The 24209-nt window shown below is 58.7% G+C and overlaps 21 protein-coding genes and 2 non-coding genes across 23 annotated transcripts; 15 read left to right on the top strand and 8 right to left on the bottom strand.

The window, feature by feature from the left end:
* Positions 1-192: 192 nt before the first annotated feature.
* Positions 193-783, top strand: MIX23 (Mix23p; the record flags this gene model as incomplete). Its single annotated transcript, NM_208944.1, has 1 exon — positions 193-783. The coding sequence occupies one exon, from the start codon at positions 193-195 to the stop codon at positions 781-783; it is 591 nt and encodes a 196-aa protein (NP_983591.1).
* A 304-nt stretch (positions 784-1087) lies between these two features.
* BNA2 (dioxygenase BNA2) lies at positions 1088-2533 on the top strand (the record flags this gene model as incomplete). Its single annotated transcript, NM_208943.1, has 1 exon — positions 1088-2533. One exon carries the CDS (start codon positions 1088-1090, stop codon positions 2531-2533), a length of 1446 nt encoding a protein of 481 aa, NP_983590.1.
* A 128-nt stretch (positions 2534-2661) lies between these two features.
* On the bottom strand, positions 2662-4287 carry HTS1 (histidine--tRNA ligase; the record flags this gene model as incomplete). The annotated part of the gene is made up of 1 exon (NM_208942.1): positions 2662-4287. The coding sequence occupies one exon, from the start codon at positions 4285-4287 to the stop codon at positions 2662-2664; it is 1626 nt and encodes a 541-aa protein (NP_983589.1).
* A 199-nt stretch (positions 4288-4486) lies between these two features.
* Positions 4487-5662, bottom strand: AIM24 (Aim24p; the record flags this gene model as incomplete). Its single annotated transcript, NM_208941.2, has 1 exon — positions 4487-5662. One exon carries the CDS (start codon positions 5660-5662, stop codon positions 4487-4489), a length of 1176 nt encoding a protein of 391 aa, NP_983588.2.
* Positions 5663-5955: 293 nt separating this feature from the next.
* EAF6 (Eaf6p) lies at positions 5956-6252 on the bottom strand (the record flags this gene model as incomplete). The annotated part of the gene is made up of 1 exon (NM_208940.2): positions 5956-6252. One exon carries the CDS (start codon positions 6250-6252, stop codon positions 5956-5958), a length of 297 nt encoding a protein of 98 aa, NP_983587.2.
* Positions 6253-6444: 192 nt separating this feature from the next.
* ARP7 (Arp7p) lies at positions 6445-7650 on the top strand (the record flags this gene model as incomplete). The annotated part of the gene is made up of 1 exon (NM_208939.1): positions 6445-7650. The coding sequence occupies one exon, from the start codon at positions 6445-6447 to the stop codon at positions 7648-7650; it is 1206 nt and encodes a 401-aa protein (NP_983586.1).
* A 60-nt stretch (positions 7651-7710) lies between these two features.
* Positions 7711-8307, top strand: AGOS_ACR183C (DsbA family protein; the record flags this gene model as incomplete). Its single annotated transcript, NM_208938.1, has 1 exon — positions 7711-8307. One exon carries the CDS (start codon positions 7711-7713, stop codon positions 8305-8307), a length of 597 nt encoding a protein of 198 aa, NP_983585.1.
* A 380-nt stretch (positions 8308-8687) lies between these two features.
* On the top strand, positions 8688-9797 carry GLN1 (glutamate--ammonia ligase; the record flags this gene model as incomplete). The annotated part of the gene is made up of 1 exon (NM_208937.1): positions 8688-9797. The coding sequence occupies one exon, from the start codon at positions 8688-8690 to the stop codon at positions 9795-9797; it is 1110 nt and encodes a 369-aa protein (NP_983584.1).
* A 353-nt stretch (positions 9798-10150) lies between these two features.
* VMA13 (H(+)-transporting V1 sector ATPase subunit H) lies at positions 10151-11572 on the top strand (the record flags this gene model as incomplete). Its single annotated transcript, NM_208936.1, has 1 exon — positions 10151-11572. One exon carries the CDS (start codon positions 10151-10153, stop codon positions 11570-11572), a length of 1422 nt encoding a protein of 473 aa, NP_983583.1.
* Positions 11573-11669: 97 nt separating this feature from the next.
* ACF4 (Acf4p) lies at positions 11670-12317 on the bottom strand (the record flags this gene model as incomplete). Its single annotated transcript, NM_208935.2, has 1 exon — positions 11670-12317. One exon carries the CDS (start codon positions 12315-12317, stop codon positions 11670-11672), a length of 648 nt encoding a protein of 215 aa, NP_983582.2.
* A 180-nt stretch (positions 12318-12497) lies between these two features.
* AGOS_ACR179C (uncharacterized protein) lies at positions 12498-13736 on the top strand (the record flags this gene model as incomplete). Its single annotated transcript, NM_208934.2, has 1 exon — positions 12498-13736. One exon carries the CDS (start codon positions 12498-12500, stop codon positions 13734-13736), a length of 1239 nt encoding a protein of 412 aa, NP_983581.2.
* Positions 13737-13824: 88 nt separating this feature from the next.
* SPO24 (Spo24p) lies at positions 13825-14022 on the top strand (the record flags this gene model as incomplete). The annotated part of the gene is made up of 1 exon (NM_208933.1): positions 13825-14022. One exon carries the CDS (start codon positions 13825-13827, stop codon positions 14020-14022), a length of 198 nt encoding a protein of 65 aa, NP_983580.1.
* Positions 14023-15367: 1345 nt separating this feature from the next.
* On the top strand, positions 15368-15461 carry AGOS_t0055. The gene is given in 2 exon segments: positions 15368-15404; positions 15417-15461. It is a non-coding gene; the product is annotated as a tRNA-Ser (tRNA).
* A 73-nt stretch (positions 15462-15534) lies between these two features.
* TMH11 (Tmh11p) lies at positions 15535-15909 on the bottom strand (the record flags this gene model as incomplete). Its single annotated transcript, NM_208932.1, has 1 exon — positions 15535-15909. The coding sequence occupies one exon, from the start codon at positions 15907-15909 to the stop codon at positions 15535-15537; it is 375 nt and encodes a 124-aa protein (NP_983579.1).
* Positions 15910-16049: 140 nt separating this feature from the next.
* Positions 16050-16412, top strand: STE18 (Ste18p; the record flags this gene model as incomplete). Its single annotated transcript, NM_208931.1, has 1 exon — positions 16050-16412. One exon carries the CDS (start codon positions 16050-16052, stop codon positions 16410-16412), a length of 363 nt encoding a protein of 120 aa, NP_983578.1.
* Positions 16413-16473: 61 nt separating this feature from the next.
* ERV2 (flavin-linked sulfhydryl oxidase) lies at positions 16474-17070 on the bottom strand (the record flags this gene model as incomplete). Its single annotated transcript, NM_208930.1, has 1 exon — positions 16474-17070. One exon carries the CDS (start codon positions 17068-17070, stop codon positions 16474-16476), a length of 597 nt encoding a protein of 198 aa, NP_983577.1.
* Positions 17071-17235: 165 nt separating this feature from the next.
* On the top strand, positions 17236-18381 carry TIP41 (Tip41p; the record flags this gene model as incomplete). Its single annotated transcript, NM_208929.1, has 1 exon — positions 17236-18381. The coding sequence occupies one exon, from the start codon at positions 17236-17238 to the stop codon at positions 18379-18381; it is 1146 nt and encodes a 381-aa protein (NP_983576.1).
* Positions 18382-18485: 104 nt separating this feature from the next.
* On the bottom strand, positions 18486-19343 carry EMC2 (Emc2p; the record flags this gene model as incomplete). Its single annotated transcript, NM_208928.1, has 1 exon — positions 18486-19343. One exon carries the CDS (start codon positions 19341-19343, stop codon positions 18486-18488), a length of 858 nt encoding a protein of 285 aa, NP_983575.1.
* A 150-nt stretch (positions 19344-19493) lies between these two features.
* Positions 19494-19564, top strand: AGOS_t0054. Its single transcript has one exon. It is a non-coding gene; the product is annotated as a tRNA-Gly (tRNA).
* Positions 19565-19658: 94 nt separating this feature from the next.
* On the bottom strand, positions 19659-21497 carry PAN3 (PAN-complex poly(A)-binding subunit PAN3; the record flags this gene model as incomplete). The annotated part of the gene is made up of 1 exon (NM_208927.1): positions 19659-21497. The coding sequence occupies one exon, from the start codon at positions 21495-21497 to the stop codon at positions 19659-19661; it is 1839 nt and encodes a 612-aa protein (NP_983574.1).
* Positions 21498-21676: 179 nt separating this feature from the next.
* AGOS_ACR171C (SDR family oxidoreductase) lies at positions 21677-22481 on the top strand (the record flags this gene model as incomplete). Its single annotated transcript, NM_208926.1, has 2 exons — positions 21677-22102; positions 22152-22481. 2 exons carry the CDS (start codon positions 21677-21679, stop codon positions 22479-22481), a joined length of 756 nt encoding a protein of 251 aa, NP_983573.1.
* Positions 22482-22680: 199 nt separating this feature from the next.
* Positions 22681-23550, top strand: URA6 (bifunctional uridylate/adenylate kinase; the record flags this gene model as incomplete). Its single annotated transcript, NM_208925.1, has 1 exon — positions 22681-23550. One exon carries the CDS (start codon positions 22681-22683, stop codon positions 23548-23550), a length of 870 nt encoding a protein of 289 aa, NP_983572.1.
* An 88-nt stretch (positions 23551-23638) lies between these two features.
* Positions 23639-24196, top strand: AGOS_ACR169C (ACR169Cp; the record flags this gene model as incomplete). The annotated part of the gene is made up of 1 exon (NM_208924.1): positions 23639-24196. The coding sequence occupies one exon, from the start codon at positions 23639-23641 to the stop codon at positions 24194-24196; it is 558 nt and encodes a 185-aa protein (NP_983571.1).
* Between the last annotated feature and the right edge of the window lie 13 nt (positions 24197-24209).

Below are 24209 nucleotides of genomic sequence, written 5' to 3'. Positions count from 1 at the left end.
TGGTTCCGAGAGCTGGTATTTAAACATATAACAGACGTTTTCGGTTGCTACTAGTTAAACCTACTGTCAGCACATCCGCCAGACTCAGCCGATAGTTTAGGATCACCGTAGCTAATGCTCTGGTTCTGGATGTTCTATGCGGAAATTGACTTCCTGTACTCACATTCGGTATTGCTACGAGGAGACTAGTCGATGCCCGGAGGACAGCTCACAGTGGAAGTCCCTGCACCCCGGGCGGATACTGGCAGTGGCCCCAGTGGCGCCCACGGTGCCGCTAATAGACGTATAACTATCAATAGAGACGGCTGTGTTAATCCATCGCTAATAGAGTCGTTTCTCCGCGAACTACGGCGTACTACCGACAATGTCGTCAATCAACGTACCAATGACCTACAGAATGCACCTGCGCAGGAACTCGGGGCGCGCTGCGTGGACTACGTCGGTAGCACGCTGCTACCTGCCTGGCACATACGAGGTCAGGTCATAGACTTCTGCGCCACACAAGCGTCCCAGATCCGAGCGAGTCTCCAGCTTGGTGGAGACGAGTCCCACGTGCCAGCGGCGGTCGACCCAACTGTAAACCCCTATGTCACTGTGGAGGAGCAGGAGCGTCACCGCGCCCGCCTGGGCGATGTGATGAAAATGGAGAATTGGGTAGCTAACCAACGCGAGATCGAGCGCATACTGCAGCGCACAACTCTCGCTCGAGTCAACTCCGTCTGCGGCCAGCTGGACGAATTTGCGAGTCAGGTTCAAGCGCTGACCGATCGGCGCAATAATTGACAGGAAGGGGCTCTTACTCCACTACTTGGCGAGATTTGTGCTCTATTCCGTAACCATTTTGGTCCCCGTTCCTTTCAGACCGCTGTTTCAAAATGCACATGCCCGAGATTACCCATTCTATTGATCATAAACATATTAATTTAATGCGGCAGGTGATAATGAATGTGGCCATGTTCGAGGATCCATCGAACGTCCATTTTATACGACGACATTTTTATACAATTTTTATTTAATAATGAGGATTTGGCATTCCCTCAAACTCGCTGACTAGAAGTTAGCTGGTGCTAGTAGTGTAGCTGGGCTAATGTCGACTGAATTGCCGTTGCCGGTGCTGGAGGATTATTTTGTGTCCGCAGCTAATGCCTTCCTGCCAGATGAATTCCCAGTGAAAGAATTGCAAGATGAATACTATCGACCTTGGGAAACGATTGTGAGTAATCTACCGGCGCTATTGTTGGCGCGACAGCTGCGGGATGTGGTGGACCAGCTGAAGGTGCTGGAGGTGAAGAAGGAGCTGTTCGAGGATATGCGGCAGCTTCGGCGCGCATATTCGGTGTTGGGCTTCATCGCCAATGCGTATGTGTGGGGCTACGACGATGCGTGCGACACGATTCCGGAGAGTGTGGCGGCGCCGCTGCTCAAGGTGAGCGAGGCCCTTGGGCTGCCGCCGCTGGCGACGTATGCGGGGCTGGTGCTGTGGAATTTCTGTCCGATCTTTGAGGATGAGGCGCTGGCTGGGGGCTCCGTGTGGGACCTGTCGAACCTGCGGACGATCAACACATTCACGGGTTCGATGGACGAAAGCTGGTTCTACCTGATCTCTGTATTTTTTGAAAAGCGTGGCGCACAGAGCATGAACGATGGGCTCAACGCCATCCGCGCGGTCAGGTCAGGGGACCGTGCGGGTGTGGTTGCCCATCTGCAGGCACTGGCGGAGGGGATAGATTCGCTAGGGGCGCTACTGGGGCGTATGGAGGAGATGTGTGATCCATATGTATTCTACTATCGCATCAGGCCATATCTTGCGGGCTGGAAGAACATGGCAGATCTCGGTCTACCGAATGGGGTCAGGTACGGTGATCGTGGCGAATATCGAACCTATGTCGGCGGGTCAAATGCGCAGAGCTCCTTGATCCAGATGCTCGATATACTGCTCGGAGTGGAACATTTTCAGACGGGCGTCAGTAAAACAGCGGGAAGGAGTATTTCAGCGGGAAGTAATGGAAACGGTTATATTAACGATATGAGAAACTACATGCCTGAAGGGCATCGGCTATTTCTGGCACACCTCCAGCAGGTGGCCAACATTAGAGACTACGTGTTGTCGCATAATTTTGACGCAGAGCTGGTCCTTGCCTACGATGCATGTGTCTCGATGATGAAAAGCTTCCGCGACAGGCATATCCAGCTTGTGACTCGTTATATCGTCCTGCAGGCTAAGAAAAAAGAGCCATCTACCAAGCCGCACGCGACGCTCAGGAGCGGGCTGTCTAAGCACTCTGGCACTATGGAGCAACGTGGGACTGGCGGTACCTCGTTGATTCCGTTCCTCAAACAGTGCCGAGATGAAACGGGCAGTGCCGCGGCCAGCGCATGGGGCAAGCGTATTTTATACCATGGTGTGCTGCGAGTGAAGGATAACTCCATACTCGATCTGCCAAAGAAGGGAGTCCCTGTCGTTGCTTCGCGTTCAGATGAGCTTGTGAATAGTTATTCGGAGCAGGAAAATCATCTTCCAGGTCATTGGTAACACCGCCCGTCTTGTTGGACGTTAGGCAATCTTCATGGTGCCAAAAAGGCTGCCTGCCGCTGCCCAGTTGAAATATGACTATAAAATTATATATGTACTGGGAGTCGGTTATATATTAGAAGTATCACTCACAAACTCCGTAATAGACGTTCAACCTCGTCCATACCATCGACCCGGATTTCGGCTAGCTTGTTCTTGACGACTTTAACGACGTCCGCAGCGTCAATCAGCTCGCCGTCGTCGTCCGCAAATTCGGGGCCCAACCGCTTGACACGTAATTTGCCCTCCAAATACTCCTCCTTGCCTAGAATCACTGCCAGTGGGCAGCCAGACTTTTCTGCGGCCTCAAACTGTCTTCTGGGGTTGGCCTTTGACTTGTAAACGTATTCGGTGTCAATGCCAGCATCCCAGAGTTGTTTTGTCACCTGCATTCTTTCAGGCAAGTAGCCAGTCCAGTCCTTCCCTCCTCCGAAGGCCATGACGAAGACCTGAGTACTTGTGGGTCTGATAGAGGAGGCTCTTTCAGAACGCTGCTTGATCAGAGAGAAAATTCTCTCAACACCAAAAGACAACCCGACGCAAGGAATGGAAACGGACTTCTTGCCAGAGGCCTCTGCAAACATGCCGACAAGGTTGTCGTAACGGCCACCGGCGGCAATGGAGCCGACACCAACGTATTCGGAGGCATCTTCGGCATCCTTAGCCTTCGCCTTCAATTCTTGGGCGTTCGAAGGAGGAGCAGAAGCGCCAGTCACCGCCTCGTAAATGACACCGGTGTAGTAGTCAAGCCCTCTTGCTAGGGAGAGATCAAAAGAGATGAACTCATTGATGCCAAATGCTCTCGTGTACTTTGTCAACGTAGCCATTTCCTCCAAACCCTGTTTTGCCTTCTCGTTGGACGTAACCGCAGCGTCAGCGGCCAACTTCTCGTACACTTCCTCTAGCGAGCCGCTGAGTTTGACATACTCACCAATTTTGTCTGCGGTAGCTTCGGATTGCCCTTTCTCAACGGTTATTTCCTTCCGAACAACTTCCCATGGAGACTTGTCCAGCTTGTCCACCGCTGAAGAAATCTTCCGGACGTCCTCTTCCTTCACACCAGCAATTTCAAAAATACCATCAAGGATCTTGCGGTGGTTCAACTTTATCTTGAAGTCCTGGATGCCCAGCCCAGTTAGACCTTCGACCAAAATCGACAGACACTCGGCGTCCGGAACCATGGACTCGTAGGAGCCCGCAATGTCAAAGTCGCACTGGTAGAACTCCCGCATCCGTCCCTTTGTCATTGCTGGCTGGTCCCGCCGGTAGACCTTGGCAATGTGGTAGCGCTTGATGTTTTGGATGTTGTTCATGGCCACAAACCGCGCAAACGGCACAGTCAGATCGTAGCGCAGCGAGCACAGTTCTCCGCCCTGATCCTTCAGGTCGTATATCAGCTTCGAATCCTCGCCGTATTTGCCGGCCAGGATCTCCCGCAGCTCGAACACAGGCGTATCGATGGTGACACCGCCGTGGCGCCGGAACATCCCTGAAAGGCGCTGGAAAATAGCTTCACGGATCACCATATCTTTGTCCGCCCAGTCCTTGGTGCCCTTCGGAGTTTTCAGCGACACCTGCAGCTTACTCTTCTTGACGTTTTCTTTCTTGGCCCCACTAGAAGCCATAACGCCTGCGGAAACTTCCTTTTGCTGTGACATTATCCGACTGAATGTTGTAAAAGTTGATTTTAAGTTGATTCTAGGCAAATTACGCATCCACTAGTGCTACAAATCCACCAAGTCGACTGGACTATGCAACGCCCACTCGAATAGCCTTGGTGATGCTCTGAATTTTTTCAACCTCGAACAATTCGAAGACCCAAATAGGCGATTAACGAAAATAACTTAATACGAGACTCGAGATGAAGGGGATGAGAGTTACGGCAGTGTCTGCTATGAATCCTACATAGGCGCCTTACCTCCTGTTCTTGGCCAATTCGATTTGCTTCACGGAATCCTTGAAGTCAGGGGTGCTGCGGAACGAAACATTGCCGTCTGGCCCGACCGACGCATAGCTGAGGTAGTTCTTCGCGTCTGAAACCTTCAGCTCAGGCAGCGAGTCCATATCTGTGGTGTAGAGTGGCTGGGGCGCAGCGCGGGCTGGCACGCTGGGAAGAGGAGCGCTACCGCTGTACATACTCTGGACCATGAGCGTGCGGGGCCCCCGAATCTTGACGAAGTCGGAAGGCCCGTGGAGGTAGCGGGCGTATAGGCGCTGCGCCAGGCTGCGGGCGTGCGAGGCTTGTGCGGAGAACCAGCGGCAGAGGTTGGACCACTCCACGTGCACTCGGCGATCCGCGCTGAGCGACACGAGTGGTGGGACCACGCGGGCCGCGCGCGCCGGCGGAAGCATGTCGTATGGCGTGGCGCAGGCGTGGATGTCTGCTGGCGCCGCGCCGTTGATCGCCAGCAGGTGCCGGCGCTGCAGGATGAGCTCGTCCGCCGCGTCCTTGAGGTCGACGCGGTACACGGTGCCGTAGCCGCTAAGTAGCAGGCTGCCGCGGCCCTGCGCCAGCTGCAGCTTGGAGCCCAGCGGGTGGGCGCGCCGCAAGGGCCACCGGAACGGGCCTTCCTGTATGACGAGCGACGAGTTGGACTCGTAGGCCACGACGGCGTCTCGGCCGAAGACGAACCAGTCGGACGTACCGTCGAGTGTCAGCGGGCAGAGCGTGCGGCCCGCGACGGGCCGCGCCCGCCACAGCTGCTGCGACATGAAGTTGGGCGCCAGCAGACAGTTGAGGTGCGCGGGGCTCGACAACCGGTAGTAGATCGACGCCTTCAGCGAGCGGTACCGGAGCATCCGCGCCGCGGGCTGGAGCCACTGGTGCGACATCGCGATGTCGCGCAGCCCGGACCGGTTGTACAGCGACACCATGCAGCCGCGCCGCACGTAGAGCGACGTCCCGGCCGGCACGGCCGCCCGCGCCAGTGTCCCGGACTCGCCCAGCAGCTCGAACTGCGTGCTGCCGAGATCCTCCGACGGGAACAGCGCCTTCGCTGCTGCATTAGGCGCCAGCAGGCGCGCAATGGGCGGAACGCTCGACGACCCAGGCTTCACAAGCGATATATATCTCCTAGAAACGCTAGACATGAGCGGGGACAGGCAGTACGTGGCGCGCGCGAGGCCTTTGTTCAACGCTGAGATCCATTTTTTTTTAAGGCAGGCCTGTTGCTCGACCAATGAAGACCCCAGCAGAAAGCCGATGCGGGTAACGCGCCGCCGGCGCCGCCGGCCGCGTGCTTCCCCAGCTGGCGCCGGCCGCTGCACGCCGTCCCCCATTGCTATGTAGCCCACCCCTGTGTTCGAGCGTCGCATCGACGTTCGGCAGCGAAAGCACGCTCCCGCGTGCAGCACACCCCACGGACAAAAACAGGCGCGGCCCGCTACTCCTCGTCCTGCACGCCCTCCTGCTGCTTGACGAACAGCGCGCTGCTGAGCGAGAAGATGCGGTCCTGGTCCTGGAAGTGGTGGCTGTCCTGCGACGCGTGCTTGCCGAACCCGTCGAACCCCTTCACGATCGTGCCGTACTTGCTCGACGCGTTGCCGGACAGGTACTCGGTCTCCTTGTCGAAGATCTCCTGCTGTATCTGGTCCCACTCCTGCTCCTGCACCTTCTTCTCGTGCAGGGCCTGCTTCAGCTTCTGCTTCAGCTCCTCGTACTCCTTCCTCTGTTTCTCCATCCCGCGGCGCAGCCCGAGCTCTACAATTTCCGACGGTGGGCAGACGACTATACCTGGCAGAAGCAGTGCAGCGTCCGGCCTGGCGGTGTAGCGGAGTGTTGGTCATCGTGGAGCAGACAGGGCGAAATTTCAGCGCTGAAAATTGAGCGACGCGCCCACCGCAAGATCAAGCTGGAGGACAAGAGCGAGAACATGGCGCTAGAGAAGGCAGTAGTGCTGCACTTTGGAAAGCACTCGACCGTGGCGGGGTTCAGCAACCGGGACCTGCCGCAGTGCATGCTGCCGTCGGCGTACCTGATGCCGGACGGCGGGGAGCCCGTGTACGGGCTGTACGAGCTGATGCAGGCGAAGGAACACGACATATACACGCTCTTCGACAACCGCGGGGTGCCCACGGACTGGGAAATGCTGGAGCGGTTCTGCCGGTGGATATACGCGACGCAGCTGCGCGTGGGCCCGGAGGAGCTGCCGGTGTGCATCACGGTGCCCCCGGACCTGTCGGCGACGGTGCGCAGCCAGTTCCACGAGCTGGTGCTGTGCAAGCTGCGCGCGCCGGTGCTGCAGCTGATCAGCGAGCCGCTCGCGGTGACGCTGTCGCTGGGGCGCAGCACGGCGCTGGTGGTGGACGTGGGCGCGTCGAAGGTGACGGTGACGCCCATCGTGGACGGCAGCGTGGTCAAGACCGGGATCCTGCGCTCGCGCTACGCGGGCGACTTCCTGGACTTCCAGCTGATGAAGGCGCTGGACGACCGGCCGGACGGCACGTCGCTGTACCACTGGCAGCAGTCGCGCACGTGGATGCGCGACTTCAAGAACACGATGCTGCAGGTGTCGCTGATGCGGCTCAGCGAGGTCGAGAAGCAGCTGCAGAAGCAGTCCATCAGCTTCATCCCCATCCCGCTCGAGGGCCGCAAGCACTTCCTGTTCAAGCGGCAGAAGACCGTCACGTGGGACCTCAAGCAGTGCTACCGCATCCCCGAGTCGCTGTTCGACCCCAGTTCCGTGTCGCCCGAGTTCGACAGCGCGGACGGCCTGTCGGACCTCGTCGGCAAGGCCATCAAGAAGTGCGCCGCCAGCATCACCTCCAGCAACGGCTCCGCCGCGCAGCCCGCCGCCGCCGGCCTGCCCTCCGCGACCCCCGAGCAGATCCACGCCGCGCTGCTGACCAACGTCGTCATCATCGGCGGGACCTCCCTGCTCCAGGGCCTGGAGCAGCGCCTCGTCAACGACCTCAGCCTGCAGTTCCCGCAGTACAAGCTCTCTACCTACGCCACGCCCGCCCACGTCGACCGCCAGCTGCAGAGCTGGCAGGGCGGCGTCAACATGTGCCACCTCCCGGACTGGAAGCTCGGCTCCTGGGTCACCAAGCAGGAGTACCTGGAGTCCCTCGACAAGTAGCTGTGTAGTATGTAACCGTATGCCGCGACCCTGCGGTTTCTTTCCCGCTCCCCCACCCCCATGACGCCCCCCGCCCGCTTCGCCGCCTCCCACGCGCTGGCGCCCGCCGCGCCCGCCCGCGACACCGTCGAGCTCTACCTGGACTACTGCTGCCCCTTCTCGCGCCGCCTCTTCCTCGCCTGGCACGACGCCCTTTTCCCCCGCGCGCGCGCCGACTCGCGCTTCCAGATCGTCTTCAACCACGTCATCCAGCCCTGGCACCCCGCCTCCCAGTACATGCACGAGGCCGCCCTCGCCGTCGCCCGCCTCGACCCCGCCGCCTTCCTGCCCTTCTCGCGCGAGCTCTTCCTCCACCAGGACCGCTGGTTCGACACGCGCACCGCCGACAAGTCGCGCCACGCCGTGTACCGCGAGCTCGCGGACTTCGCGCGCGACGCCGCCGGCCTCCCAGCTGACGCCGTCTACGACCTGCTCGCCGTCCGCGGCAACGACGGCAACGCCGTCGTGCGCGACCTCAAGCACTACGTGCGCTACCACCGCCAGAACGGCGTCCACGTGACGCCCTCCGTCGCGGTCAACGGCGTGCTCGCCCCCGCGATTGACTCTGCCACGCCCCCGGACGCGGCATGGGAGCAGCTTGTCGCACTCAGTGAATAGCACCCACACATACAAGAGATAAGCTATCAGTTTTTATGGACATGTAAACATGCGCGGGACATGGAAACAGGCGCCGGGACATTCGTAATCACCCTTATCGGCGAAGATATTTTTTGTCCCGGTGTCCGGACCGCTAGGGGCCAATCGGAGGGCCAGGCAGAGCCCGCGATAAGCGCCCAGGCGGCCGCGGCGGGCATCACAAGCTCTGCGGCCAGGCTTCTGAGTCAGAGCAAGGCAAAAAGAAAGAAGGCGTTTTCCCGTCACCTCATCCTTTGTCTGCAGTGCGGTATTGCACATAATCAGAGGCCAGTGGATCGCATTCGTATATATAGCGGGCGCGGGCATCACAAAAGCAGGAGCGAGGCAGCGGGACACAAAAGATGAGCGAGCTAGTAGAGAAGACATCGACGTTGCTGAAATACCTCGATTTGGACCAGCGCGGGGCGGTGATCGCGGAGTACATCTGGGTCGACTCGGCCGGGCACTTGCGGTCGAAGGGGCGCACGTTGCAGCGGCGCGTGGAGAGCGTGGACGAGTTGCCGGAGTGGAACTTCGACGGGTCGTCGACGGGGCAGGCGCCTGGGCACGACTCGGACGTGTACTTGAAGCCGGTGGCCTTCTACCCGGACCCGTTCCGGCGCGGGGACAACATCATCGTGTTGGCGGAGTGCTGGAACAACGACGGCACGCCGAACAAGTACAACCACCGGCACGAGGCGGCGAAGCTCTTTGAGGCGCACAGGGCGGCGGACATCTGGTTTGGGCTCGAGCAGGAGTACACGTTGTTCGACCACAACGACAACGTGTACGGGTGGCCCAAGGGCGGCTTCCCCGCGCCGCAGGGCCCCTACTACTGCGGCGTGGGCGCGGGCAAGGTGTACGCGCGCGACGTGGTCGAGGCGCACTACCGCGCGTGCCTCTACGCGGGCCTTCGCATCTCGGGCATCAACGCCGAGGTGATGCCCTCGCAGTGGGAGTTCCAGGTCGGGCCGTGCACGGGCATCACCATGGGCGACGAGCTCTGGGTGGGGCGCTACTTGCTCCACCGCGTCGCCGAGGAGTTCGGCGTGAAGGTCTCCTTCCACCCCAAGCCCTTGAAGGGCGATTGGAACGGCGCGGGCTGCCACACCAACGTGTCCACGAGGGAGATGCGCCAGCCCGGCGGCATGCGCTACATCGAGGAGGCCATCGACAAGTTGTCCAAGCGCCACAAGGAGCACATCAAGCTCTACGGCTCCGACAACGAGCTCCGCCTCACCGGCCGCCACGAGACCGCCTCCATGGCCACCTTCTCGTCCGGCGTGGCCAACCGCGGCGCGTCCATCCGCATTCCGCGCTCCGTCAGCAAGGAGGGCTTCGGCTACTTCGAGGATCGCCGGCCCGCCTCCAACATCGACCCTTACTTGGTTACCGGCATAATATGCGAGACCATCTGCGGTGCCATTGAGAATGCAGATATGTCCAAGGAGTTCGAGCGTGAATCTTCTTGAGGTTAAATGTAAAAGATTTTGTGTATTATAAAACATGCCTTCGCCTGACCCCCCCGTGCGGTGCGCAAGGTTTTCGCGTTCTATTACAACAGCCACCACTATCCGGGCGGGCGAGGCGATGCGTAGTGGCCGCTGGCCGAGCACCGTCGCCGACGCTTGTGTAACTGTATGTACTCATATAAGTTCATGACCCCAGCCGTTCTCACATCGTTACCCGCACTTGGCGCAGCCAGCCAGCGAAAATTTCCGCTGTGTAAAGGGGAGTCCGCCAGACCACGCCAGATATTGACTAGTCCCACGGGTTTCAAAGTGGGCAGTACGGTGGCGTGGAAGCGTAGATCTTAGCTGTGACGATGGCCGTGGCTCAGGGGGTTCAAAAGATTCTGCTTGATAGCACGCACTTCAACGATATCCGCAATACGATCAGCTCGAGGCATGTGGCGTGGGACGCGCTGGTGCGGTCGGCCGAGCTGAGCGAGTTTGACGCGGGGATTGCCAAGAAGCTCGAGTCGACGTTGTTGAAACACGCGCGCGGCGGCGCGCTGGATCTGCCGCTGGAACAGGGCGTGCAGGCGCTGGTGCACCTGCTGGCGACGTCGAACAACCTGGATGCGAAGCGGGCGGTGCTGAACCTGCTGTCGGAGCTGTTCACGAGCGACAAGTACGTGCACGAGGTGCTGCGGTACTTCAAGAAGGGCCCGGAGCTTGTGCGCAAGCTGTACGAGTCGACACTGACGGACAGCGCGGCGGACGACCAGTTCGTGCTGCTGTCGTGCTTCAACGTTGTCTCGCTGCTGATCCAGGAGGGGCTGCAGAGCGAGGAGCTGGTGGAGGCGCTGGTGTCGAACCCCAACTACCTGCGGGTTCTGACTAATCTGGAGCGCATGGAGCTGGCATACGTGTGCATTCGCTTGCTGCAGGAGCTGGTGGCCGTGAAGCGGTACCGGAGGCTGGTGTGGAAGCACAGCGCCAAGTTTGTGCCGGTAATATTCCAGATCATCGACTGGGCGCTGGACGGGAGGTCTTCCACGCGGGTAGTCCCCACGAACAGCAACAACCTTGGCATCCAGGCACAGTACTACGCGCTGCTGACACTTTGGCTCCTCAGCTTTGAGCCGCAAATTGCCGCCGACCTGTCCCACACGTATCTGTCGGAGCTTCTCAAGCTGTTCAAGCTGGTGAAGGTCACAATCAAGGAAAAGGTTACCCGCTTGTCCATTGCCATTCTTCTGAACTGCGTCGCCGCGCAGGTCAAGGGCCGCAAGGCCACCATAAAAAACCTGCTGTTGCTGGGCTCCGGCTTGCCTATACTCCAGCAACTGAGCGAGCGCAAATACAGCGACGACGAATTGCGCGAGGATCTGTCCCAACTACACGGTATCCTCGAATCGGAGTACCATGAGTTGACGTCCTTGGATGAGTACGTTGCGGAACTGGACTCCAAGCTGTTGGTATGGTCGCCACCCCACACCGACAACACGTTCTGGTCGGAGAACGCGCACAAGTTCAAGGAGGAGAACTGGAAGCTGTTCAAGCAGCTGATAAACGTGTTGAAGGAGCTCAGCACATCGCACGATAGCAGCGACAACGTCGCACTGCAGGTAGTCCTCAACGACATCACCCACATCGTGGAGCTACAGCCCGAGTGCGTGGATATCCTTGGAAAGCTCAATGCGAAGGTCATAATCATGGAATTGCTAAACCACCCCAACTCCAAGGTGAAGTACGAGGCGCTAAAGACCACGCAGGCATTCGTGGCTAACACGTTCAAGTGAAAAGCATGTAGAGACGTAATTACCTATAAAGTGCACACGGCGCTGCTCTGTATATAAGCTGCTGGCGCCATGCGGGTGGATCACCTTACTGCCCAGCCTACGTATGCTTGTTGGTCAACTTTTGCGGGTACTTGTTGCCGGTGAAGTTGTTGTCGACTTCCTCTGATAGCACTTCCTCTTCGGAGTCGTAGTCCAGCTTGTCCTTTAGATAGAAAGTCTCAGAGTTGTTCATCTCCCGGTCAAACTCGCTCTCCTCCTCCTCGTCCAGCGCTAGTTCCTGCAGCTTCCCCTTCAGCATCCCGAAGAAGCCCGCTGCCCCTGCGGTCTCCGCCGTAGATCCGCGCAGCGAATGCTCGGACGCCCCGCCCGGCTTCAGGGACTGCAGCCGCGTCTTCAGCGCCGCGCCGCCCACGAAGGGGCCCGAGCCGCTCTGCACCTCCTGCAGGAAGTTCTCGATGGACTCCTTGCTCCGCCGCACCGCTGGGCTCTGGTTTACCTCCTGCATCTTCTTGTGCAGCAGCCTCGTGAACTCATTGGCCGCCGGCGTGCCCTCTTTCTTACCGGATGCCCTCGTCTGCAGTTCCCGCAGCTCCTTCCGCGCTTGCTGCAGCTGGAATTCCAGCTCTGCGATGTGCCGCTCCTTCGCCGAGATCTGGTACCGCAAGCTGTCGGGTGCATCGTCTGTCTTTCTGTCCGGCTCCTTGCCCTTATCCGTGCCCACGTCGGAAACCCCGGATGCTATCATAGTGGCGGTATTGGATACAATAGAAACACCCCGTGGCTTCAATAACACCGAATGTCCCTGTGGTGCTCTTGGGCCAGAGAGTTGATCACCAGCCATTTCGCCTGCTGTCCAAGACACGATTGAAAAACTGCTCGCACCTGCTCGAAGACCACGAGCAGCCGCCAACGTACACAACGCAAGATGATACAGGCCGTAACTTCCTGCTTCCAGTTCAAACGCTGCACGACGCATCTGCTGGAGTTCATTGCAGCGGACAAGCCCATGGTGGGCGACGCACTCGCGGATCCATCAGATGAGAAGCTGGCGCACTTCGTGCGCACAACCGCGGCACTGAAGATCGAGTATCGCTGCGCGCAGGGCCCGTCGCCGAGGGTGTTTGAATTGGCGCTGGCACAGCTGCGGGCGCTCAACCGCATTGCGGAGTGGGAGTCCGGCTGGGTCGTGTACCCGCTGTACACGTGCGCGCGGCAGCTGGTGCAGATGGCGGCCGCCCTGGACGCGCGCACGGAGCGCGCCGCCGAGGCCGCTCAGTGTGGTGACCTCGCGACGGAGGACCACCTGACGCAGTGCGGCCGCGCCGTGCACATGTCGCTGAATCTGTGCCTCAAGGACCGCGACCCGGCAGCGTCCAACAAGCGGCACGGCGCCTATTACTTCGCGCTGCTGCTCTTCCGCACCTACGCGCGCCTCGGCGCGCACAGCCTTGTGACCAACATGGTCAAGGTGCTGGAGTCGCGCGCCCAGGACCTGCCGCCGGTGGAGCGCGCCTTCGGCGAGCGCCGCGCGCTCACCGTCACGTACTGCTACTACCTCGGCCGCTACCATGCCTGTCGCCGCGCCGACTACGAGAAGGGCTTCCGCTGGCTCAACACCGCGCTGCTCACGTGCCACCGCGACCACACGCGCCACCACCAGCTCATCCTGACCTACCTGGTGCCGGTGGCCTTCCTGGCGCGCCGCTGGTACCCCAAGCATCACGTGATCGCCGCCTGGCCGCCGCCCCAGGACCCCGCGGCGATCCACTACGCCGCCCTGGTCGCTGCGCTGCGCTCTGGCGACCTCGGGCTGTACGACCGCGAGCTCGTGCGCATGCAGCTGCCGCTGCTGAGACGTGGGCTGTACCTACCGCTAAGCCATCTGCGCCCGTACATACTGCTGCGGCTGGTCAAGGCCGTTTGGCGCCTGTCCGGGGGCTCATCACAGCTCCCGATCCGCATTATCGCTGCGGCGCTGGCATACTCAACGTCAGCCACGCCGGACGCTGGGGGCGAGCGCCTACTGGATCATACGGAGTGCCTTCTGGCCAATCTCATCGCGAGGGGCTATGTGAAGGGATATTTGTCACACGGGAACCGGGTACTTGTCGTAAGCAGGACAGAACCATTCCCTAGACTCGTGCGTAGCGAAACCGCGGCATGAGGCGGCCTTTGAACACCGCCGCCCCTGCCTGACCGCCGGCCGCCCAGGGGACACAGATCACGCTCGTGCATGACTGCGAGCAGCAGTGATGGTATATAAGCACGGGCAGGCTCTACAACACGGCCAGCTTTTGGAGAGACCGACCATGGCTTTCCTAGTTTTAACCTCAGATGCAACGGAACCGTTTGTGATTCCCTCGCTTTCGCCCACCTCGCGCACCGGCAGCGTAAGCGAGCCTCTGCCGCCACGGCTGCTGTCGCCAGCGCCGGGCGTAGCGGCTATATAATGACTGTATAGCGAATGGATGAGTTATGATTTGTACTGTATTCAGCAACGACTATGACGATGCGGGCTATGGCCGGCACGTGGAGTCAGTCGATCACGTGGGCCAATAAGTCCGCACGTGGTGTGGCTGCTCCGTGCCTGGTGCACGGGTGCAAACGGATGGCACATGCCAGTGCGGTGGGAATGCCGTCTCTACAGACGTTGGCTGGCTCTGTCACATGAACGTCACTGGCCAGCCGCAGTGGTTGGAGGCCGCCCGGGGATCTGTCGTGATTTGTGTCTTCGAGTCAGGCATGTTTGCCGTACGCATCTGCTGTTTCACATGCTGGTTGTGTCATCGAGCTGTTCGCCTAGTCTCATGATATCGATGGCGATGGCGTCCCGGCATCGCATAATATGCTCTGAACAAGGGCTCCATCCAGATTGAATCCCATTTGAGCCCTTGGTATTGAGTACGGCAGCCCGCCTGTCAGGTGTTATGTAGATTGCCACATGATTTATATTTATAAATGAATACCCTATTTCACCTCATGCACATGTCCGATCCACCGTCTATCGGGTGACCAGACAATATAGGCCATGCCAAGAACTTTGCGCCTTGGTTCCGCTATCTGTTGGTAGCCGCAACCGTTTTTGAGCCCGCTGGAGACGCGCATCGGTTGCTACTAAAGCGTGATGCCGCAACCCCAGTAGATACCGCCAGCACGTTCCTACTGAAAACTGGTAACGGTTCATTACAATTCAGTCGTGTAACCGGAAATGTATTTGTAACATAGTATGTAGCTCTCGTTACTTACCTGGATAGCATTGCTGCTATTTGGTTGTGATACGTAGCTCTACTTACTCATAAATTGCGTGCCGCGGATCATTTGTCCTTGCAGCACAAACATCCACAGCTGTCGCATTTGCAGTTGCAATCCGGAGCAGCAGCTCCTTCGCAGCATTTGCAAACGCCAGGCTCTCCCACCTCTTTCGCATGTTCTTCTGACATTTTTGTTTGTTCTAAATCGTGATTTTGAGTCGATGGTTCCGAGACCGCCGCAGCTGACTATAGGGGGGACCAAGACCCTTTATATATTTTCGCAACCAGATACATTAATGCGACGCCAAAACACTATCAAAAATAAGGTATAGCCTCATTTTTATTGTGACCCATGGGACATGCTGTAATCGGATTATTCTAACTAAGCTAGTATTATGTCGGTATCCTTTTATTAATTACAATCACTGCTGAGTTCGGGTATCGTGCAACTGCACACGCAGCTCATCAGTGGTTTCGTTCCCGCGCAGATCACGTGCCTGCGACATGGCGACTTCATCCACTGGCGCCCAGCTACGTGGTATATGACATTATGGCCGAGAGGTTAAGGCGTGAGACTCGAACTAAATTGAGGGATCTCTTGGGCTCTGCCCGCGCAGGTTCGAATCCTGCTGATGTCGTTATTTTTTGCTTGCGCGGCCTACGGGGGGCTGTATTTTGCTTGTTGCTATTTAGATAAACGAGATAGCTAAACTATGGGTAGAACTCGCGGTACTTCCCGTAGTAGTAGGCTGTGCCGAAGCCGCCGAGGGCGGTGAGCACCAGCGGGACGGGTTTGGCGAAACGCGATGGCACGCCTCTGATGAGGCCGGTCAACAGCATCACGGAGCTCGCGCCAAGGGCGAGCTCGAGGCCGCCCTCTGCGTTCTTCCGGAGCAAGTACCCTGCTACAGCGTAGGTGCTACCAAAAACGAGACCTGCAGCCAGCGAGGGCACAGACCCTTTACGCCAGTAGCCCATCGAGCCACCGATGACGGTGAGCGCGGCGAGAGTGAAAGAGGGATGTTCCATTGCGGTGGTGGTGGGTGGTGCTGTGGGGAAAACTGTTTTGCCGAAGACGATGTGCATCTATAGTGCATTATAGGCCGGGTAACACATGTCCGGGCCGGCGCCCGTGGCCGGCAGCCCGGACAGGGGCGGACCGAGGAACCGCTAATCGTGCATTGTCCTGGTGCCTGCGGGCTTGATGTAAAGATTAACATGGCTACATGGCCACGGGCTGCACGCAGCATTTATATAGACGACGGGGCGCTCAGAAGGTGCTCGAGACATTCGCTCAAACAAAGCGATTCAGAACGATGGCGGAGCAGCGGCTCCCCCCCAAGATACAGTACTTGAAGCTGAAGCGGACCGAGGAACTGAATAACAAGCTGAAGAAGGAGCTGGCCCGCGAGAGGATTACCGCATCCAATGCATGCCTGAGCATCATAGACTACACGTCCACGAACAAAGACTACGCCGTGCCAGAGGTCTGGGGATATATGAAGCCGGGCGAGAACCATTTCCGTGCGTCTGCCAAGCAGGCGCGACCCCGAGGTGGCCACGAAGGTTCCTGTTGCTGCATTATGTAGACTTGCATAGGCTAGTGTCAATATACTTTAGGAGGGAACGCCGAAGACCGCACTACAGCCTCTATCCGCCCTGCGGCCGCTCTGTGTGCACGGAGACCTTCAGACTGCCCGCCGCCGCGTCGTCGCCGCAGCCGCAGTCGTAGTCCTCGAGTATCTTCGAGCAATCGTATGCGGGCTTACCTAGGTACAGGTTTACCTTGTTGTGAATCGAGCACCCCCACGTGGCCGCGGCAGACCTGCTGGACGTCTGCGGAGGCAGCTTCTTCAACCAGCTCACAAAATGCACAGAGCACTCGCCACATGGGTACAGCTCTGCCAACAGGTGTAGGAAGGTATGCAATTTTTCCCGCTCCTGCTCCGATGGCTCATCTGGGAACCGCGCAAGCATCGTGTGGAACAGCTTCCACGTCGCCCTGCCCAGCTCCTGCTTCGCGGTGGGGTCTGGCATTCCTGGCATGATGCTACCCTTTATCATGGGCGCCTGATTCTTGTCCGCTGCAGCCCTCACGGCTGCCGGGGTCCTACCCTCCTGCTGCGGGACGACATCTGGGTCGTATGTTTCTCGGTTCGAGAGCTGCTGACCAAAAAACATGTACCACAGGCCAACAATGGCAGCAGCGGCCACAATACTTAGCACCTTTTGTCTATGTAGCTTCATTCTCCTGCTTCCTGTGTAGTTTGAGCCAACTCTTGCTGGTTGGGCATCTGCTATTTCTTTATTATCCCTTCCGACGTTTTACTCGCTCAAATCTTAATTCTTGCTCAGCTGAGCCTTGATGAGTTGTACACCCCTGCAGATAATCTAGCAGGGCGCGCAATAGGAATGAAACGTACCGATCAGGGCCGAGGTATACGCGCTATTGAGGTCAATGGTGCACGTGAGTTGCACTACAAGACGGTACAGGCGCGGCGCCCACCGTCGGCGAGGGAGACTGTGACAAAGACCGCGACTGAGGGCCCTTCAATGCCGTCTTTTGCGTTACCAAAGGATGCGAGAAGCACGGCAAGCACGGCAAGCACGGCAAGCACGGCAAGCACGGCAAGCACGGCGAGAAGGCCAGAGGTGGAAAGGCACGAGGCAGCAGTAGTGGATGGTCGACACAGGTGCAACAATCCCAACAACCCGCCGTGCGCGCAGTGCGGGTCTGTCATAATCCCGGCACCCAAGGCGACGCTGCCGCTCGAGGACACGCCCTCGATCTCCATCCTAGACTGGACGGTGTCTACGCGCAAGAAGCCGATCCTGAATTCGCAGGAATTGGACGAGTGGGACGCGCTTCTGGCCGGGTTAACGCTGCCCGAGATGATATTCGGCAACAGTTTTGTACGCGTCGAGAATAAGAAACAAAACTGGGCTCTCGAGTTCAACGCGCTGGATGCTCTCAGGCAGGTGGAGCTGACGGATTGCGGGATTCGAGTCTCGTATGCGCACAAATGGATCCACAGCAAACGAGAGAAGCAGAAGGAAAGCCAGGAGCTGGAGGATACCTCCCTAAACATATCCCACCAGTACGACTGGACGTACACGACGCTCTACCAGGGCACCATAGATGGCAGGGCGATGGTCAGAGACGACAGCGTGGAGCTGCCTCTGGCGAAGCTTTCGAGGCCGGACCCCATTCTTTTCTACGACGACATGATTTTATTTGAGGACGAACTAGCGGACAATGGCATTAGCATTCTGAATGTTAAGGTGAGAGTGATGAACGAGTGTATGCTGATTTTGAGTCGTTTCTTCCTGCGTGTGGACGATGTCCTCTTCAGGATAGTCGATACGCGCGTGTATGTTGAGTTCGACTCTAACCGCGTCATTCGCGAATTCAAGCAGTATGAGAGCGACTACAAGTCGGTCTTCGCTAAATTGAGGTCAACACAGGGCCACGACCCCAAGGCTGGGATGCGGGACAGCAATTGGGTAGTCCAGAACCTGAAGTTGCTTACAAGGGAATGCCATGTACTACAGCTATAGTGGAGTTATTTGGTTAGATGTACACGTACAACACCCATACGCACGCCTAGATATATGTATATAAACGTTAACGCAGTAAATATACGTATCGGTAGTTTTAGAGCTTATTCCAATGACTTGAGAATGTATTTAGCGGTCTTGCTATGTTGCTTGTTGCTGCTGCTTTCGATTTCGCGTAACTTCGTCAAGGCAAGGGACAGTAGCCTTGGTTTCTCCAGTACCGAGCTGATCTTCCCGACAAAGGACCACCCCTTCAGGCAGTTCGAGGAGAGTTCGACCGCCCGCAGCGCATTTTCAAGGGCCTCTTGCAGCACATCCGTAGACACGGGCTTTTCGCGCATAGCTTTACAGTAAAGCACCTCCGCCAGTTGTGCAAACGCAGAGTACGCCAACGGCGAGATTAACAAAACTTCTTCAAAGCAGTAAATGGCCTGGTCAAACTGCCCCAGCTTGTAGTATTCCATGGCAAGGGTCCACCATAGTTCGGCGTCCAGTGGAAACTTCTCTAGCAGCGACAGCAGCTTTTTCATCCACAGCTCGGTGGACAACGCGGGCCGTTCCAGCGCAATTAGCTTCTTGCCCACCTGCAGGTAATCCACGGAATCTGTATCGTATTCAAGCTGCTTTTCAAGCAGGTTCTTCAGGTACTTCGCGGCAGCGGGATCACCTTCTGTAACCTGCAGTAACGTAGCCTTCATGAGGTGCATCCGGGGCGAGTTCTCACCTATACGTCCAACAAGTGTGCGGTAGAGCACGTCTGCTTCTATTTCTTCGCCAATGTACACCAACAAATAGAAGTTCATCTCCATTAGGGCCATGCGGTCAACGTCGTTGAGTCCTGGATCTGCTGAGTTCAGGCTCGCCGTCACCTCTCGCTGCAGTTTTACTGTCTCATCTGGGGGCAGCACCACATATTGCTTGGTATTGTAAAGCTCCAACAGCCGCTCCCGCATAAGCTGCATCCTGCCCAAGCCTCTGAGTGCAAGGCTCCATTAATCTAGTCCGTTGTTCAAGAGCATTCAGATATGCCCCAGCATGATCCGCTACGTATACAACGACATATTGCTACGTATCGAATGTGATGTGACAACATGCAAGATTCTCAACAACAAGCGCAAGTGGTTTAGTGGTAAAATCCATCGTTGCCATCGATGGGCCCCCGGTTCGATTCCGGGCTTGCGCATATTTTTCACAACATGCACACACTGTGTGGCTATCGAGACGGAGTCCACTACGAGCATCGTCATTTTTGTCTATAATTTACAAGCATATTGTAACTATTGTGTCATTGATCTAAATGTCGAGTCGATAGAATCCTTCAGCTCCTTGTAGCTAATGATAATGCAGTTCATCTCGTCCGGTGTCACCAAGATTATCTTTTCAGATACGCCGGTGTCGAGTTTGTTCAGGCACCGGAGTACGTGGGTGAGGTCCATCACGGATTTGCCGTTCTCGTCCACCTGGTGGAACACGTAATCGTAGAACAGAATGATGGGGAACTTGTCCCCCGCCTCAGACCAGTGGATGTCCATGCTGGATTCCATCCTACCAAAGATGAAATTTAGCTTGCACATGAGCCTGAAGAGCCTGCCATTCTCTAACTCCCGCGACAAGTGCTGCTCGATGTACTCCGAGTAGGTCTGCGACGAACTGATTATGTCTAGCATCTTGTGGCTGAACAGGGCGGTGAACTCCGCAATCGTCTTCTTCTCGTCCGACAAAAGGTACGCCAGCACCCGCTTGAACAGCGGGTCGATGTCCATGCTATCCAGCGGCTGGTCCCTCGTGCCCAGCATGCGCTGGGCTAGGTCCATGAGCAGCGCGCCGACAGCGCTGTAGTCGGCCTGCTGTTCCTTGGCGATGTCCCGGCCCTCGTCGAACGCCAGGATGTCGTGCACGGCGGAGTCCCCGACCTTGATGCGCCCGGGGTCGCCGGTGACTATGACCTTGTCCAGGCTTATGTTGTTCATCGACAAGCCGTGGCGGTGGACCTCGTTAAGCGCGTTCGAGAGCTGCACGAGATAGCTCCACAAGTACTTCTGGGTAACCGGCACGACAGTATAATTGGCAACGTGTGTCTCGTACAGAGAGTTCGACTGGGGGTAGTAGTCGTGCACCACGCAGAGCGACGAGTCGCCGAACGCGAGCGTGGTGAAGGCGTCCTTCACCTTCACGACGTTGGGACAGCTCACCTTCTGCCACTTGCGGAACGGCAGCGAAATCTGCCCAACGTCGGTCGTCTTCACATCGTGGATGCGCCGGATGATGTACACCTTCCCGTCGAAGTTAGAGAACACCTTGTACAGAGAGTTTTGGTGCCCCAGGTAGCGGCCCTTCCCGGTCTGCCGGTTGTGGAACTCCAGCGGCACCAGCCCGAAGTAGTCGCCCACGATGTCGGGCAGGTTCCCGTCCGACGGAAACACCTGCAGCGCAGACAGGTTCCGCTTCAGCAGGTGCTCCCGCAGGTTGTTCGGGATGAACAGCGTTTCAGGCGTCCGCTCGTTCGCCTTCAACGGCACCTGCAGGTGCGGCGGCGGGTCCGGCGCGTACAGGTGGTACTGCAGGATCGAGTGCGAAGGCGGGTACACCGTGGGGAACGCCGTGCCAGCCAGCGGCAGGTAGCCGCCCGTCCCGACGTGCACCGACTGCGACCGCGGCGCCGCTGTCGCCGACGCGCCCGCGTTGCCGGACGCCGCGGCGAACACCGCAGACCCCGGCCCCGACACATTCGCCGACGGATTGAAGCTGTCCGACCCGTAGGGGTTGAAGCTCGGTGTGAACGCCGTCGCCCCGTCTCCCGCCGGTGACGACACTATGCGCTCCGGCGTGAAGCTCGGGATGTTGTTGAAGTCGGGGATGGCCACCGACGGCGTGAAGCTCGTCGCCGTCTTGGCATTGAACGTCGACTTGCCCGTGTTGCCTACCGTCACGCCCCCGGACGCCGCGGAGTCCTCCGCAGACCCCGCCGCCGCGCCCCCGGTGTTCGACGACGTCGACAACGGCTTCCCGTGGTTGAAGATGCAGCCATCGTTTTCGTACTTGCAGTACCCATATATCGTGATGTTTTTGCAGGGCGTGTCTTTGGCCCAGTCGGTCTTGGACTTGTTCATCATCATGGAGCCTATGCGCGGACCTTACGCCTCGTGGTCTCTTGCGCTCTCCGTCTTGCCGGTAGCTGTCTGTGCCCTGCTTTTTGCTTCTCGTGCGATGTTGGTGAAAACGCTAATCGCTCGAGATTCACCAACTGTCGCAGGGGGACGTCCAGCACTCGTAGCAGCGGTTTCCGGAACGTAAGATGCCTAGATTGATTATTGTGACCGGGGTATCTCGGGGGATAGGGCGCTCAGTGGTGGAGAAGGTGTGCAGGCAGCCGGACACTGTGGTGCTGGGTGTGGCGCGGTCCGAGGCGGCGCTGCAGGAGCTGAGAGCAACGTACGGCGAGCAGTTCGAGTACGTGGTGGGGGACGTGGCGTCCGAGGACGCGCAGGACGCGCTGGTGGCGCGAGCGACGGCGTACGGGCGCATAGACGCGGTGGTGGCGAACGCAGGGGTGCTGGAGCCCGTGCAGGACGTCAACCACATCGACGTGGCGGCGTGGCGGCGGCTGTACGAGGTGAACTTCTTCAGCGTGGTGGGCCTGGTGGGCCGGGCGCTGCCGTTGCTCAAGAAGGCGGGCGGCAGTGTGGTGTTCGTGAGCTCGGGCGCGAGCACGAAGGCATATGTATGTACGACGCAGAGCAGGGCAGGGGCAGCTACTAACTCGGAGACAGTCCGCGTGGGGCGCGTACGGCTCGTCGAAGGCCGCGCTGAACCACTTTGCGATGACGCTGGCCGCGGAAGAGCCTGCGGTGCGCGCGGTCGCCGTGGCGCCGGGCGTGGTCGACACGCAGATGCAGAACGACATCCGCGACAAGTTCGGCCATCGCATGGCGCCGGAGGCACTGCGCCGCTTCACGGAGCTCAAGAAGAACAGCGAGCTGCTGGACCCGCAGATCCCGGCCACCATCTTCGCCAACCTGGCGCTGAGAGGCATCCCGGACTGCGCGAACGGCAAATACCTCCGCTACAACGACGACATCCTCGCTGCCTACGCCAAGTAGACGGCCCTTCTATACTCTACGTAAGTTCCCTATGCGCAGCCAGGCGCCGAACCGCGACTGCTGTCGCCGTGCGCGCAGCTCATCGGTCGTGTACTGCTGCAGATCAGCCCATTTTGAAAAGTGTCCGTTTCACCACGGCTTTGTCCCCGCCGCACACACCATCGGTAGACCGATTGCACAAGGTGACTAGCTAGTTGGGATGTTGAGGGCTATGGGACAGCATTGTGGCGCAGTGGCCGCGGCCGCGCGCGCGCGCGCGGCGCCTGCGGCGCTGCGGATGCCAGCGCTGGCGAGATCTGCGAGCTGTAGGCCTTACTCGGCGCCCGCGGCCGGCGGATCGCCGAAGCCGCGTGGCGGGCGCGGCAAGCTGGTCGTGCTGCTCGGCGCGCTGGCGGCGGGGACCACGCTGTACTCGATTATGTACCAGAAGGCGCCGCCGCGGGAGCTGCGGGAGGCCGAGGACGAGTCCGCGCGGCCGCTGCCCGCGGACGCGTCCGTAGTGTTCGTGCTAGGCGGGCCGGGCTCCGGCAAGGGCACGCAGTGCTCGCGCCTGGTCGAACGCATGCAATTTGTGCACGTCGGCGCGGGCGACCTGCTGCGCGACGAGCAGAACCGGCCGGGCTCGCAGTACGGCGAGCTGATCAAGCATCACATCAAGGAGGGACTGATCGTGCCGCAGGAGGTGACCGTGGCGCTGCTGCGCCGCGCGATCGAGGAGCACTACCGCGCTGGCCGGCGCAAGTTCCTGGTCGACGGCTTCCCGCGCAAGATGGATCAGGCCTTCACCTTCGAGAAAACCGTGGTGCCCAGCAAGTTCGTGCTGTTCTTCGACTGCCCGGAGCGCGTGATGCTGGAGCGCCTGCTGACGCGCGGCCAGACGAGCGGCCGCAGCGACGACAACATCGAGTCCATCAAGAAGCGCTTCCGCACCTACGTCGAGACGAGCATGCCGGTGGTGGAGCACTTCGCCCAGCAGGACAAGGTCGTCCGGCTCAGCTGCGACCAGCCTGTTGAGGAGGTCTACAAGCAGGTGGAGGCTGCCGTCAAGGAGAGACTCGGGCCTCACTAGAAGGTTGTTCCATTGGACGTGTGTAGTTGTACTTAAAAGATAGAGCGTGCCGATTTTGTTTAGCACTGCCAGTAACTCGCCCGATACCATGGATATCGAAAATTCAAGACTACTCGAGTTCTTGTTAACCGACGAGGCCTGTGGCAGCCCCGACAAGGGTCACAAGGTGCTGCGGGCGAGGCAACAAGTCCCCAGTAGCTATTCCAGGCCGCCGAAGCGGCTCTCGTCTTTGCGCATACAAAACCTGAAGACACCCAGGAAGGACACCAGAAACGACGAATACATCAAAAAGGACCTGGAATCCATCATATTGCTGAGGGGCACGTCGAACGTGGGCACGTTGAAGGTGGGCAAGTCGCCGGTCGAGCCGGTGAGAAAGCCCCGCCCGTCCAGCGGTGCCGAAGTGAATGGGGGTGATGCGGGGCACCCCAGTGGTCCTTCTTCGAAACGAAAGAAATCCAAGCAGAAGGGCGCCAGCAAGAAGGACAAAAGCGCCCCCGAGCTCCCCCAAACCACCCCCAAAGCCGCACCCGAAGCTGCCGGGCGCAAGCGCCCGCGCCCGCGCATGCCGCGCAAGCGGACTGCGTCCAAGCGTGCTGGCGACAGCGGCGGGCAGGCCAGCACAGAGGCCGGCGCGCCGAAGTAGTGGCCGTAACCGC

The sequence above is a fragment of the Eremothecium gossypii genome, chromosome III (assembly GCF_000091025.4).
Source record: "Eremothecium gossypii ATCC 10895 chromosome III, complete sequence".
Lineage (NCBI taxonomy): Eukaryota > Fungi > Ascomycota > Saccharomycetes > Saccharomycetales > Saccharomycetaceae > Eremothecium > Eremothecium gossypii.
This window is presented reverse-complemented; position numbering and strand designations above follow the sequence as displayed.